A 12,597-nucleotide genomic window follows, 5' to 3' on the forward strand; every position below is an offset into this window, starting at 1 on the left:
TGTGTTTGTGCGAGCGTGTTGATCTAGCATAAGTTATGTAGTGAATGTGTTTTGTTGGTGGTAACTGTGGAGTTGGCGTGTAATGATGCCCTTGCTGGGCAAAACACAGTAAATGTATTGGACGGTGTTTAATCGACTGGGCTAAATAGATAGTGAGCTGTTTAGTTAATCACAGGTTGGTGTATATCACAACCTGTTTCATGTGCAGCTGAAATGTTATTTGTGATGTTACATGTGTATGTGGTTGATGGTGAACGTTGTATTTGGTGTGATTGAGTATGTTATTATGTTTATTGTAGGGTGTGCTGATGTATTGGGTGTTTATGTTTGGCTGATTGATGTGTATTTGAGTGAGGCGGAGTCGTATGAATTGATAGTTTGTTGTTTATTGTAAATTGTAATTGTGTAGAGTTGTGTTTGTTGTTGTAGGTGAGTGTTGATTGAGTTGTTTGTGTTGATAGTTGTGATCTGAATGTTAGTTACGTCTTAATAAATCATGATGACGACTAGTTGTTCATAGAAGTCGTTAATTAGACTTTGATGAATGAGTGATTGAGTGACTGAATGAATTGGTTGTTGAGAATTGAGTAGTTTCGCACTGTTATTGTATTTTGATAGTGAGCTCTTAGTACTTGTGTATGGATGTGTATTTGCGTTTGTTTATTTTTGAGGTTGTGGCGAAGATGGAGAGTGGTGTATTGAGTATGGTTGTATTCTGTATTTCGAGGATGTTTGTATATCTGAGTAAGTGTATAATTGAAGTGTAGATTGATTTGTTGTTGTTGTTGTTGTTTAGACGAGTGACGTATGTGTATGAGATAAGTATAGATGTATGTATACATGTGTATATTTGATTATATGTGAATAAATAAACATTTGTTTATCATCTGTCTGTCTGTCTGTCTGTCTGTCTGTCTGTTTATAATTAGCGGTGCAGATATTTATGTAAATACACATAGATTTGTGTGTACGGGAGTGTAGATAGATGAGTGTATAGTGTGTGTGTGTGTGTTTGTGTGAGCGTGTTGATCTAGCATAAGTTATGTAGTGAATGTGTTTGTTGGTGGTAACTGTGGAGTTGGCGTGTAATGATGCCCTTGCTGGGCAAAACACAGTAAATGTATTGGACGGTGTTTAATCAGCTGGGCTAAATAGATAGTGAGCTGTTTAGTTAATCACAGGTTGGTGTATATCACAACCTGTTTCATGTGCAGCTGAAATGTTATTTGTGATGTTACATGTGTATGTGGTTGATGGTGAGCGTTGTATTTGGTGTGATTGAGTATGTTATTATGTTTTGTAGGGTGTGCTATGTATTGGTGTTTATGTTTGGCTGATTGATGTGTATTTGAGTGAGGCGGAGTCGTATGAATTGATAGTTTGTTGTTTATTGTAAATTGTAATTGTGTAGAGTTGTGTTTGTTGTTGTAGGTGAGTGTTGATTGAGTTGTTTGTGTTGATAGTTGTGATCTGAATGTTAGTTACGTCTTAATAAATCATGATGACGACTAGTTGTTCATAGAAGTCGTTAATTAGACTTTGATGAATGAGTGATTGAGTGACTGAATGAATTGGTTGTTGAGAATTGAGTAGTTTCGCACTGTTATTGTATTTTGATAGTGAGCTCTTAGTACTTGTGTATGGATGTGTATTTGCGTTTGTTTATTTTTGAGGTTGTGGCGAAGATGGAGAGTGGTGTATTGAGTATGGTTGTATTCTGTATTTCGAGGATGTTTGTATATCTGAGTAAGTGTATAATTGAAGTGTAGATTGATTTGTTGTTGTTGTTGTTGTTGTTGTTGTTTAGACGAGTGACGTATGTGTATGAGATAAGTATAGATGTATGTATACATGTGTATATTTGATTATATGTGAATAAATAAACATTTGTTTATCATCTGTCTGTCTGTCTGTCTGTCTGTCTGTCTGTTTATAATTAGCGGTGCAGATATTTATGTAAATACACATAGATTTGTGTGTACGGGAGTGTAGATAGATGAGTGTATAGTGTATAGTGTGTGTGTGTGTGTGTTGTGCGAGCGTGTTGATCTAGCATAAGTTATGTAGTGAATGTGTTTGTTGGTGGTAACTGTGGAGTTGGCGTGTAATGATGCCCTTGCTGGGCAAAACACAGTAAATGTATTGGACGGTGTTTAATCAGCTGGGCTAAATAGATAGTGAGCTGTTTAGTTAATCACAGGTTGGTGTATATCACAACCTGTTTCATGTGCAGCTGAAATGTTATTTGTGATGTTACATGTGTATGTGGTTGATGGTGAGCGTTGTATTTGGTGTGATTGAGTATGTTATTATGTTTTGTAGGGTGTGCTATGTATTGGTGTTTATGTTTGGCTGATTGATGTGTATTTGAGTGAGGCGGAGTCGTATGAATTGATAGTTTGTTGTTTATTGTAAATTGTAATTGTGTAGAGTTGTGTTTGTTGTTGTAGGTGAGTGTTGATTGAGTTGTTTGTGTTGATAGTTGTAATCTGAATGTTAGTTACGTCTTAATAAATCATGATGACGACTAGTTGTTCATAGAAGTCGTTAATTAGACTTTGATGAATGAGTGATTGAGTGACTGAATGAATTGGTTGTTGAGAATTGAGTAGTTTCGCACTGTTATTGTATTTTGATAGTGAGCTCTTAGTACTTGTGTATGGATGTGTATTTGCGTTTGTTTATTTTTGAGGTTGTGGCGAAGATGGAGAGTGGTGTATTGAGTATGGTTGTATTCTGTATTTCGAGGATGTTTGTATATCTGAGTAAGTGTATAATTGAAGTGTAGATTGATTTGTTGTTGTTGTTGTTGTTGTTTAGACGAGTGACGTATGTGTATGAGATAAGTATAGATGTATGTATACATGTGTATATTTGATTATATGTGAATAAATAAACATTTGTTTATCATCTGTCTGTCTGTCTGTCTGTCTGTTTATAATTAGCGGTGCAGATATTTATGTAAATACACATAGATTTGTGTGTACGGGAGTGTAGATAGATGAGTGTATAGTGTATAGTGTGTGTGTGTGTGTTTGTGCGAGCGTGTTGATCTAGCATAAGTTATGTAGTGAATGTGTTTGTTGGTGGTAACTGTGGAGTTGGCGTGTAATGATGCCCTTGCTGGGCAAAACACAGTAAATGTATTGGACGGTGTTTAATCGACTGGGCTAAATAGATAGTGAGCTGTTTAGTTAATCACAGGTTGGTGTATATCACAACCTGTTTCATGTGCAGCTGAAATGTTATTTGTGATGTTACATGTGTATGTGGTTGATGGTGAACGTTGTATTTGGTGTGATTGAGTATGTTATTATGTTTTGTAGGGTGTGCTATGTATTGGTGTTTATGTTTGGCTGATTGATGTGTATTTGAGTGAGGCGGAGTCGTATGAATTGATAGTTTGTTGTTTATTGTAAATTGTAATTGTGTGGAGTTGTGTTTGTTGTTGTAGGTGAGTGTTGATTGAGTTGTTTGTGTTGATAGTTGTGATCTGAATGTTAGTTACGTCTTAATAAATCATGATGACGACTAGTTGTTCATAGAAGTCGTTAATTAGACTTTGATGAATGAGTGATTGAGTGACTGAATGAATTGGTTGTTGAGAATTGAGTAGTTTCGCACTGTTATTGTATTTTGATAGTGAGCTCTTAGTACTTGTGTATGGATGTGTATTTGCGTTTGTTTATTTTTGAGGTTGTGGCGAAGATGGAGAGTGGTGTATTGAGTATGGTTGTATTCTGTATTTCGAGGATGTTTGTATATCTGAGTAAGTGTAGATTGATTTGTTGTTGTTGTTGTTGTTGTTTAGACGAGTGACGTATGTGTATGAGATAAGTATAGATGTATGTATACATGTGTATATTTGATTATATGTGAATAAATAAACATTTGTTTATCATCTGTCTGTCTGTCTGTTTATAATTAGCGGTGCAGATATTTATGTAAATACACATAGATTTGTGTGTACGGGAGTGTAGATAGATGAGTGTATAGTGTATAGTGTGTGTGTGTGTGTTTGTGCGAGCGTGTTGATCTAGCATAAGTTATGTAGTGAATGTGTTTGTTGGTGGTAACTGTGGAGTTGGCGTGTAATGATGCCCTTGCTGGGCAAAACACAGTAAATGTATTGGACGGTGTTTAATCAGCTGGGCTAAATAGATAGTGAGCTGTTTAGTTAATCACAGGTTGGTGTATATCACAACCTGTTTCATGTGCAGCTGAAATGTTATTTGTGATGTTACATGTGTATGTGGTTGATGGTGAGCGTTGTATTTGGTGTGATTGAGTATGTTATTATGTTTTGTAGGGTGTGCTATGTATTGGTGTTTATGTTTGGCTGATTGATGTGTATTTGAGTGAGGCGGAGTCGTATGAATTGATAGTTTGTTGTTTATTGTAAATTGTAATTGTGTAGAGTTGTGTTTGTTGTTGTAGGTGAGTGTTGATTGAGTTGTTTGTGTTGATAGTTGTGATCTGAATGTTAGTTACGTCTTAATAAATCATGATGACGACTAGTTGTTCATAGAAGTCGTTAATTAGACTTTGATGAATGAGTGATTGAGTGACTGAATGAATTGGTTGTTGAGAATTGAGTAGTTTCGCACTGTTATTGTATTTTGATAGTGAGCTCTTAGTACTTGTGTATGGATGTGTATTTGCGTTTGTTTATTTTTGAGGTTGTGGCGAAGATGGAGAGTGGTGTATTGAGTATGGTTGTATTCTGTATTTCGAGGATGTTTGTATATCTGAGTAAGTGTATAATTGAAGTGTAGATTGATTTGTTGTTGTTGTTGTTGTTGTTGTTTAGACGAGTGACGTATGTGTATGAGATAAGTATAGATGTATGTATACATGTGTATATTTGATTATATGTGAATAAATAAACATTTGTTTATCATCTGTCTGTCTGTCTGTCTGTCTGTCTGTTTATAATTAGCGGTGCAGATATTTATGTAAATACACATAGATTTGTGTGTACGGGAGTGTAGATAGATGAGTGTATAGTGTATAGTGTGTGTGTGTGTGTTTGTGCGAGCGTGTTGATCTAGCATAAGTTATGTAGTGAATGTGTTTGTTGGTGGTAACTGTGGAGTTGGCGTGTAATGATGCCCTTGCTGGGCAAAACACAGTAAATGTATTGGACGGTGTTTAATCAGCTGGGCTAAATAGATAGTGAGCTGTTTAGTTAATCACAGGTTGGTGTATATCACAACCTGTTTCATGTGCAGCTGAAATGTTATTTGTGATGTTACATGTGTATGTGGTTGATGGTGAACGTTGTATTTGGTGTGATTGAGTATGTTATTATGTTTTGTAGGGTGTGCTATGTATTGGTGTTTATGTTTGGCTGATTGATGTGTATTTGAGTGAGGCGGAGTCGTATGAATTGATAGTTTGTTGTTTATTGTAAATTGTAATTGTGTAGAGTTGTGTTTGTTGTTGTAGGTGAGTGTTGATTGAGTTGTTTGTGTTGATAGTTGTAATCTGAATGTTAGTTACGTCTTAATAAATCATGATGACGACTAGTTGTTCATAGAAGTCGTTAATTAGACTTTGATGAATGAGTGATTGAGTGACTGAATGAATTGGTTGTTGAGAATTGAGTAGTTTCGCACTGTTATTGTATTTTGATAGTGAGCTCTTAGTACTTGTGTATGGATGTGTATTTGCGTTTGTTTATTTTTGAGGTTGTGGCGAAGATGGAGAGTGGTGTATTGAGTATGGTTGTATTCTGTATTTCGAGGATGTTTGTATATCTGAGTAAGTGTATAATTGAAGTGTAGATTGATTTGTTGTTGTTGTTGTTGTTGTTTAGACGAGTGACGTATGTGTATGAGATAAGTATAGATGTATGTATACATGTGTATATTTGATTATATGTGAATAAATAAACATTTGTTTATCATCTGTCTGTCTGTCTGTCTGTTTATCTGTCTGTCTGTCTGTTTATAATTAGCGGTGCAGATATTTATGTAAATACACATAGATTTGTGTGTACGGGAGTGTATAGTGTGTGTGTGTGTGTTTGTGCGAGCGTGTTGATCTAGCATAAGTTATGTAGTGAATGTGTTTGTTGGTGGTAACTGTGGAGTTGGCGTGTAATGATGCCCTTGCTGGGCAAAACACAGTAAATGTATTGGACGGTGTTTAATCAGCTGGGCTAAATAGATAGTGAGCTGTTTAGTTAATCACAGGTTGGTGTATATCACAACCTGTTTCATGTGCAGCTGAAATGTTATTTGTGATGTTACATGTGTATGTGGTTGATGGTGAGCGTTGTATTTGGTGTGATTGAGTATGTTATTATGTTTTGTAGGGTGTGCTATGTATTGGTGTTTATGTTTGGCTGATTGATGTGTATTTGAGTGAGGCGGAGTCGTATGAATTGATAGTTTGTTGTTTATTGTAAATTGTAATTGTGTAGAGTTGTGTTTGTTGTTGTAGGTGAGTGTTGATTGAGTTGTTTGTGTTGATAGTTGTGATCTGAATGTTAGTTACGTCTTAATAAATCATGATGACGACTAGTTGTTCATAGAAGTCGTTAATTAGACTTTGATGAATGAGTGATTGAGTGACTGAATGAATTGGTTGTTGAGAATTGAGTAGTTTCGCACTGTTATTGTATTTTGATAGTGAGCTCTTAGTACTTGTGTATGGATGTGTATTTGCGTTTGTTTATTTTTGAGGTTGTGGCGAAGATGGAGAGTGGTGTATTGAGTATGGTTGTATTCTGTATTTCGAGGATGTTTGTATATCTGAGTAAGTGTATAATTGAAGTGTAGATTGATTTGTTGTTGTTGTTGTTGTTGTTTAGACGAGTGACGTATGTGTATGAGATAAGTATAGATGTATGTATACATGTGTATATTTGATTATATGTGAATAAATAAACATTTGTTTATCATCTGTCTGTCTGTCTGTCTGTCTGTTTATAATTAGCGGTGCAGATATTTATGTAAATACACATAGATTTGTGTGTACGGGAGTGTAGATAGATGAGTGTATAGTGTATAGTGTGTGTGTGTGTGTTTGTGCGAGCGTGTTGATCTAGCATAAGTTATGTAGTGAATGTGTTTGTTGGTGGTAACTGTGGAGTTGGCGTGTAATGATGCCCTTGCTGGGCAAAACACAGTAAATGTATTGGACGGTGTTTAATCAGCTGGGCTAAATAGATAGTGAGCTGTTTAGTTAATCACAGGTTGGTGTATATCACAACCTGTTTCATGTGCAGCTGAAATGTTATTTGTGATGTTACATGTGTATGTGGTTGATGGTGAACGTTGTATTTGGTGTGATTGAGTATGTTATTATGTTTTGTAGGGTGTGCTATGTATTGGTGTTTATGTTTGGCTGATTGATGTGTATTTGAGTGAGGCGGAGTCGTATGAATTGATAGTTTGTTGTTTATTGTAAATTGTAATTGTGTAGAGTTGTGTTTGTTGTTGTAGGTGAGTGTTGATTGAGTTGTTTGTGTTGATAGTTGTGATCTGAATGTTAGTTACGTCTTAATAAATCATGATGACGACTAGTTGTTCATAGAAGTCGTTAATTAGACTTTGATGAATGAGTGATTGAGTGACTGAATGAATTGGTTGTTGAGAATTGAGTAGTTTCGCACTGTTATTGTATTTTGATAGTGAGCTCTTAGTACTTGTGTATGGATGTGTATTTGCGTTTGTTTATTTTTGAGGTTGTGGCGAAGATGGAGAGTGGTGTATTGAGTATGGTTGTATTCTGTATTTCGAGGATGTTTGTATATCTGAGTAAGTGTATAATTGAAGTGTAGATTGATTTGTTGTTGTTGTTGTTGTTGTTGTTGTTGTTGTTGTTGTTGTTGTTTAGACGAGTGACGTATGTGTATGAGATAAGTATAGATGTATGTATACATGTGTATATTTGATTATATGTGAATAAATAAACATTTGTTTATCATCTGTCTGTCTGTCTGTCTGTCTGTCTGTCTGTTTATAATTAGCGGTGCAGATATTTATGTAAATACACATAGATTTGTGTGTACGGGAGTGTAGATAGATGAGTGTATAGTGTATAGTGTGTGTGTGTGTGTTTGTGCGAGCGTGTTGATCTAGCATAAGTTATGTAGTGAATGTGTTTGTTGGTGGTAACTGTGGAGTTGGCGTGTAATGATGCCCTTGCTGGGCAAAACACAGTAAATGTATTGGACGGTGTTTAATCAGCTGGGCTAAATAGATAGTGAGCTGTTTAGTTAATCACAGGTTGGTGTATATCACAACCTGTTTCATGTGCAGCTGAAATGTTATTTGTGATGTTACATGTGTATGTGGTTGATGGTGAACGTTGTATTTGGTGTGATTGAGTATGTTATTATGTTTTGTAGGGTGTGCTATGTATTGGTGTTTATGTTTGGCTGATTGATGTGTATTTGAGTGAGGCGGAGTCGTATGAATTGATAGTTTGTTGTTTATTGTAAATTGTAATTGTGTAGAGTTGTGTTTGTTGTTGTAGGTGAGTGTTGATTGAGTTGTTTGTGTTGATAGTTGTGATCTGAATGTTAGTTACGTCTTAATAAATCATGATGACGACTAGTTGTTCATAGAAGTCGTTAATTAGACTTTGATGAATGAGTGATTGAGTGACTGAATGAATTGGTTGTTGAGAATTGAGTAGTTTCGCACTGTTATTGTATTTTGATAGTGAGCTCTTAGTACTTGTGTATGGATGTGTATTTGCGTTTGTTTATTTTTGAGGTTGTGGCGAAGATGGAGAGTGGTGTATTGAGTATGGTTGTATTCTGTATTTCGAGGATGTTTGTATATCTGAGTAAGTGTATAATTGAAGTGTAGATTGATTTGTTGTTGTTGTTGTTGTTGTTTAGACGAGTGACGTATGTGTATGAGATAAGTATAGATGTATGTATACATGTGTATATTTGATTATATGTGAATAAATAAACATTTGTTTATCATCTGTCTGTCTGTCTGTCTGTCTGTTTATAATTAGCGGTGCAGATATTTATGTAAATACGTGTACGGGAGTGTAGATAGATGAGTGTATAGTGTATAGTGTGTGTGTGTGTGTTTGTGCGAGCGTGTTGATCTAGCATAAGTTATGTAGTGAATGTGTTTGTTGGTGGTAACTGTGGAGTTGGCGTGTAATGATGCCCTTGCTGGGCAAAACACAGTAAATGTATTGGACGGTGTTTAATCAGCTGGGCTAAATAGATAGTGAGCTGTTTAGTTAATCACAGGTTGGTGTATATCACAACCTGTTTCATGTGCAGCTGAAATGTTATTTGTGATGTTACATGTGTATGTGGTTGATGGTGAACGTTGTATTTGGTGTGATTGAGTATGTTATTATGTTTTGTAGGGTGTGCTATGTATTGGTGTTTATGTTTGGCTGATTGATGTGTATTTGAGTGAGGCGGAGTCGTATGAATTGATAGTTTGTTGTTTATTGTAAATTGTAATTGTGTAGAGTTGTGTTTGTTGTTGTAGGTGAGTGTTGATTGAGTTGTTTGTGTTGATAGTTGTGATCTGAATGTTAGTTACGTCTTAATAAATCATGATGACGACTAGTTGTTCATAGAAGTCGTTAATTAGACTTTGATGAATGAGTGATTGAGTGACTGAATGAATTGGTTGTTGAGAATTGAGTAGTTTCGCACTGTTATTGTATTTTGATAGTGAGCTCTTAGTACTTGTGTATGGATGTGTATTTGCGTTTGTTTATTTTTGAGGTTGTGGCGAAGATGGAGAGTGGTGTATTGAGTATGGTTGTATTCTGTATTTCGAGGATGTTTGTATATCTGAGTAAGTGTATAATTGAAGTGTAGATTGATTTGTTGTTGTTGTTGTTGTTGTTGTTGTTTAGACGAGTGACGTATGTGTATGAGATAAGTATAGATGTATGTATACATGTGTATATTTGATTATATGTGAATAAATAAACATTTGTTCATCATCTGTCTGTCTGTCTGTCTGTCTGTTTATAATTAGCGGTGCAGATATTTATGTAAATACACATAGATTTGTGTGTACGGGAGTGTAGATAGATGAGTGTATAGTGTATAGTGTGTGTGTGTGTGTTTGTGCGAGCGTGTTGATCTAGCATAAGTTATGTAGTGAATGTGTTTGTTGGTGGTAACTGTGGAGTTGGCGTGTAATGATGCCCTTGCTGGGCAAAACACAGTAAATGTATTGGACGGTGTTTAATCAGCTGGGCTAAATAGATAGTGAGCTGTTTAGTTAATCACAGGTTGGTGTATATCACAACCTGTTTCATGTGCAGCTGAAATGTTATTTGTGATGTTACATGTGTATGTGGTTGATGGTGAACGTTGTATTTGGTGTGATTGAGTATGTTATTATGTTTTGTAGGGTGTGCTATGTATTGGTGTTTATGTTTGGCTGATTGATGTGTATTTGAGTGAGGCGGAGTCGTATGAATTGATAGTTTGTTGTTTATTGTAAATTGTAATTGTGTAGAGTTGTGTTTGTTGTTGTAGGTGAGTGTTGATTGAGTTGTTTGTGTTGATAGTTGTGATCTGAATGTTAGTTACGTCTTAATAAATCATGATGACGACTAGTTGTTCATAGAAGTCGTTAATTAGACTTTGATGAATGAGTGATTGAGTGACTGAATGAATTGGTTGTTGAGAATTGAGTAGTTTCGCACTGTTATTGTATTTTGATAGTGAGCTCTTAGTACTTGTGTATGGATGTGTATTTGCGTTTGTTTATTTTTGAGGTTGTGGCGAAGATGGAGAGTGGTGTATTGAGTATGGTTGTATTCTGTATTTCGAGGATGTTTGTATATCTGAGTAAGTGTATAATTGAAGTGTAGATTGATTTGTTGTTGTTGTTGTTGTTGTTGTTGTTGTTGTTGTTGTTTAGACGAGTGACGTATGTGTATGAGATAAGTATAGATGTATGTATACATGTGTATATTTGATTATATGTGAATAAATAAACATTTGTTTATCATCTGTCTGTCTGTCTGTCTGTCTGTCTGTCTGTCTGTTTATAATTAGCGGTGCAGATATTTATGTAAATACACATAGATTTGTGTGTACGGGAGTGTAGATAGATGAGTGTATAGTGTATAGTGTGTGTGTGTGTGTTTGTGCGAGCGTGTTGATCTAGCATAAGTTATGTAGTGAATGTGTTTGTTGGTGGTAACTGTGGAGTTGGCGTGTAATGATGCCCTTGCTGGGCAAAACACAGTAAATGTATTGGACGGTGTTTAATCAGCTGGGCTAAATAGATAGTGAGCTGTTTAGTTAATCACAGGTTGGTGTATATCACAACCTGTTTCATGTGCAGCTGAAATGTTATTTGTGATGTTACATGTGTATGTGGTTGATGGTGAACGTTGTATTTGGTGTGATTGAGTATGTTATTATGTTTTGTAGGGTGTGCTATGTATTGGTGTTTATGTTTGGCTGATTGATGTGTATTTGAGTGAGGCGGAGTCGTATGAATTGATAGTTTGTTGTTTATTGTAAATTGTAATTGTGTAGAGTTGTGTTTGTTGTTGTAGGTGAGTGTTGATTGAGTTGTTTGTGTTGATAGTTGTAATCTGAATGTTAGTTACGTCTTAATAAATCATGATGACGACTAGTTGTTCATAGAAGTCGTTAATTAGACTTTGATGAATGAGTGATTGAGTGACTGAATGAATTGGTTGTTGAGAATTGAGTAGTTTCGCACTGTTATTGTATTTTGATAGTGAGCTCTTAGTACTTGTGTATGGATGTGTATTTGCGTTTGTTTATTTTTGAGGTTGTGGCGAAGATGGAGAGTGGTGTATTGAGTATGGTTGTATTCTGTATTTCGAGGATGTTTGTATATCTGAGTAAGTGTATAATTGAAGTGTAGATTGATTTGTTGTTGTTGTTGTTGTTTAGACGAGTGACGTATGTGTATGAGATAAGTATAGATGTATGTATACATGTGTATATTTGATTATATGTGAATAAATAAACATTTGTTTATCATCTGTCTGTCTGTCTGTCTGTTTATAATTAGCGGTGCAGATATTTATGTAAATACACATAGATTTGTGTGTACGGGAGTGTAGATAGATGAGTGTATAGTGTATAGTGTGTGTGTGTGTTTGTGCGAGCGTGTTGATCTAGCATAAGTTATGTAGTGAATGTGTTTGTTGGTGGTAACTGTGGAGTTGGCGTGTAATGATGCCCTTGCTGGGCAAAACACAGTAAATGTATTGGACGGTGTTTAATCAGCTGGGCTAAATAGATAGTGAGCTGTTTAGTTAATCACAGGTTGGTGTATATCACAACCTGTTTCATGTGCAGCTGAAATGTTATTTGTGATGTTACATGTGTATGTGGTTGATGGTGAACGTTGTATTTGGTGTGATTGAGTATGTTATTATGTTTTGTAGGGTGTGCTATGTATTGGTGTTTATGTTTGGCTGATTGATGTGTATTTGAGTGAGGCGGAGTCGTATGAATTGATAGTTTGTTGTTTATTGTAAATTGTAATTGTGTAGAGTTGTGTTTGTTGTTGTAGGTGAGTGTTGATTGAGTTGTTTGTGTTGATAGTTGTAATCTGAATGTTAGTTACGTCTTAATAAATCATGATGACGACT

The 12,597-nt window shown here is 35.5% G+C and overlaps 4 protein-coding genes across 4 annotated transcripts; all 4 read right to left on the minus strand.

The window, feature by feature from the left end:
- Positions 1–792: 792 nt before the first annotated feature.
- On the minus strand, positions 793–957 carry Smp_205040 (unnamed protein product; the record flags this gene model as incomplete). The annotated part of the gene is made up of 1 exon (XM_018792663.1): positions 793–957. The coding sequence occupies one exon, from the start codon at positions 955–957 to the stop codon at positions 793–795; it is 165 nt and encodes a 54-aa protein (XP_018644673.1).
- Positions 958–2,551: 1,594 nt separating this feature from the next.
- Positions 2,552–2,866, minus strand: Smp_205050 (unnamed protein product; the record flags this gene model as incomplete). The annotated part of the gene is made up of 1 exon (XM_018792664.1): positions 2,552–2,866. The coding sequence occupies one exon, from the start codon at positions 2,864–2,866 to the stop codon at positions 2,552–2,554; it is 315 nt and encodes a 104-aa protein (XP_018644674.1).
- Positions 2,867–6,548: 3,682 nt separating this feature from the next.
- On the minus strand, positions 6,549–6,863 carry Smp_106750 (hypothetical protein; the record flags this gene model as incomplete). The annotated part of the gene is made up of 1 exon (XM_018792666.1): positions 6,549–6,863. The coding sequence occupies one exon, from the start codon at positions 6,861–6,863 to the stop codon at positions 6,549–6,551; it is 315 nt and encodes a 104-aa protein (XP_018644044.1).
- A 4,761-nt stretch (positions 6,864–11,624) lies between these two features.
- Positions 11,625–11,936, minus strand: Smp_205060 (unnamed protein product; the record flags this gene model as incomplete). The annotated part of the gene is made up of 1 exon (XM_018792667.1): positions 11,625–11,936. The coding sequence occupies one exon, from the start codon at positions 11,934–11,936 to the stop codon at positions 11,625–11,627; it is 312 nt and encodes a 103-aa protein (XP_018644675.1).
- Between the last annotated feature and the right edge of the window lie 661 nt (positions 11,937–12,597).

This window comes from Schistosoma mansoni (assembly GCF_000237925.1).
Source record: "Schistosoma mansoni, WGS project CABG00000000 data, supercontig 0221, strain Puerto Rico, whole genome shotgun sequence".
NCBI lineage: Eukaryota > Metazoa > Platyhelminthes > Trematoda > Strigeidida > Schistosomatidae > Schistosoma > Schistosoma mansoni.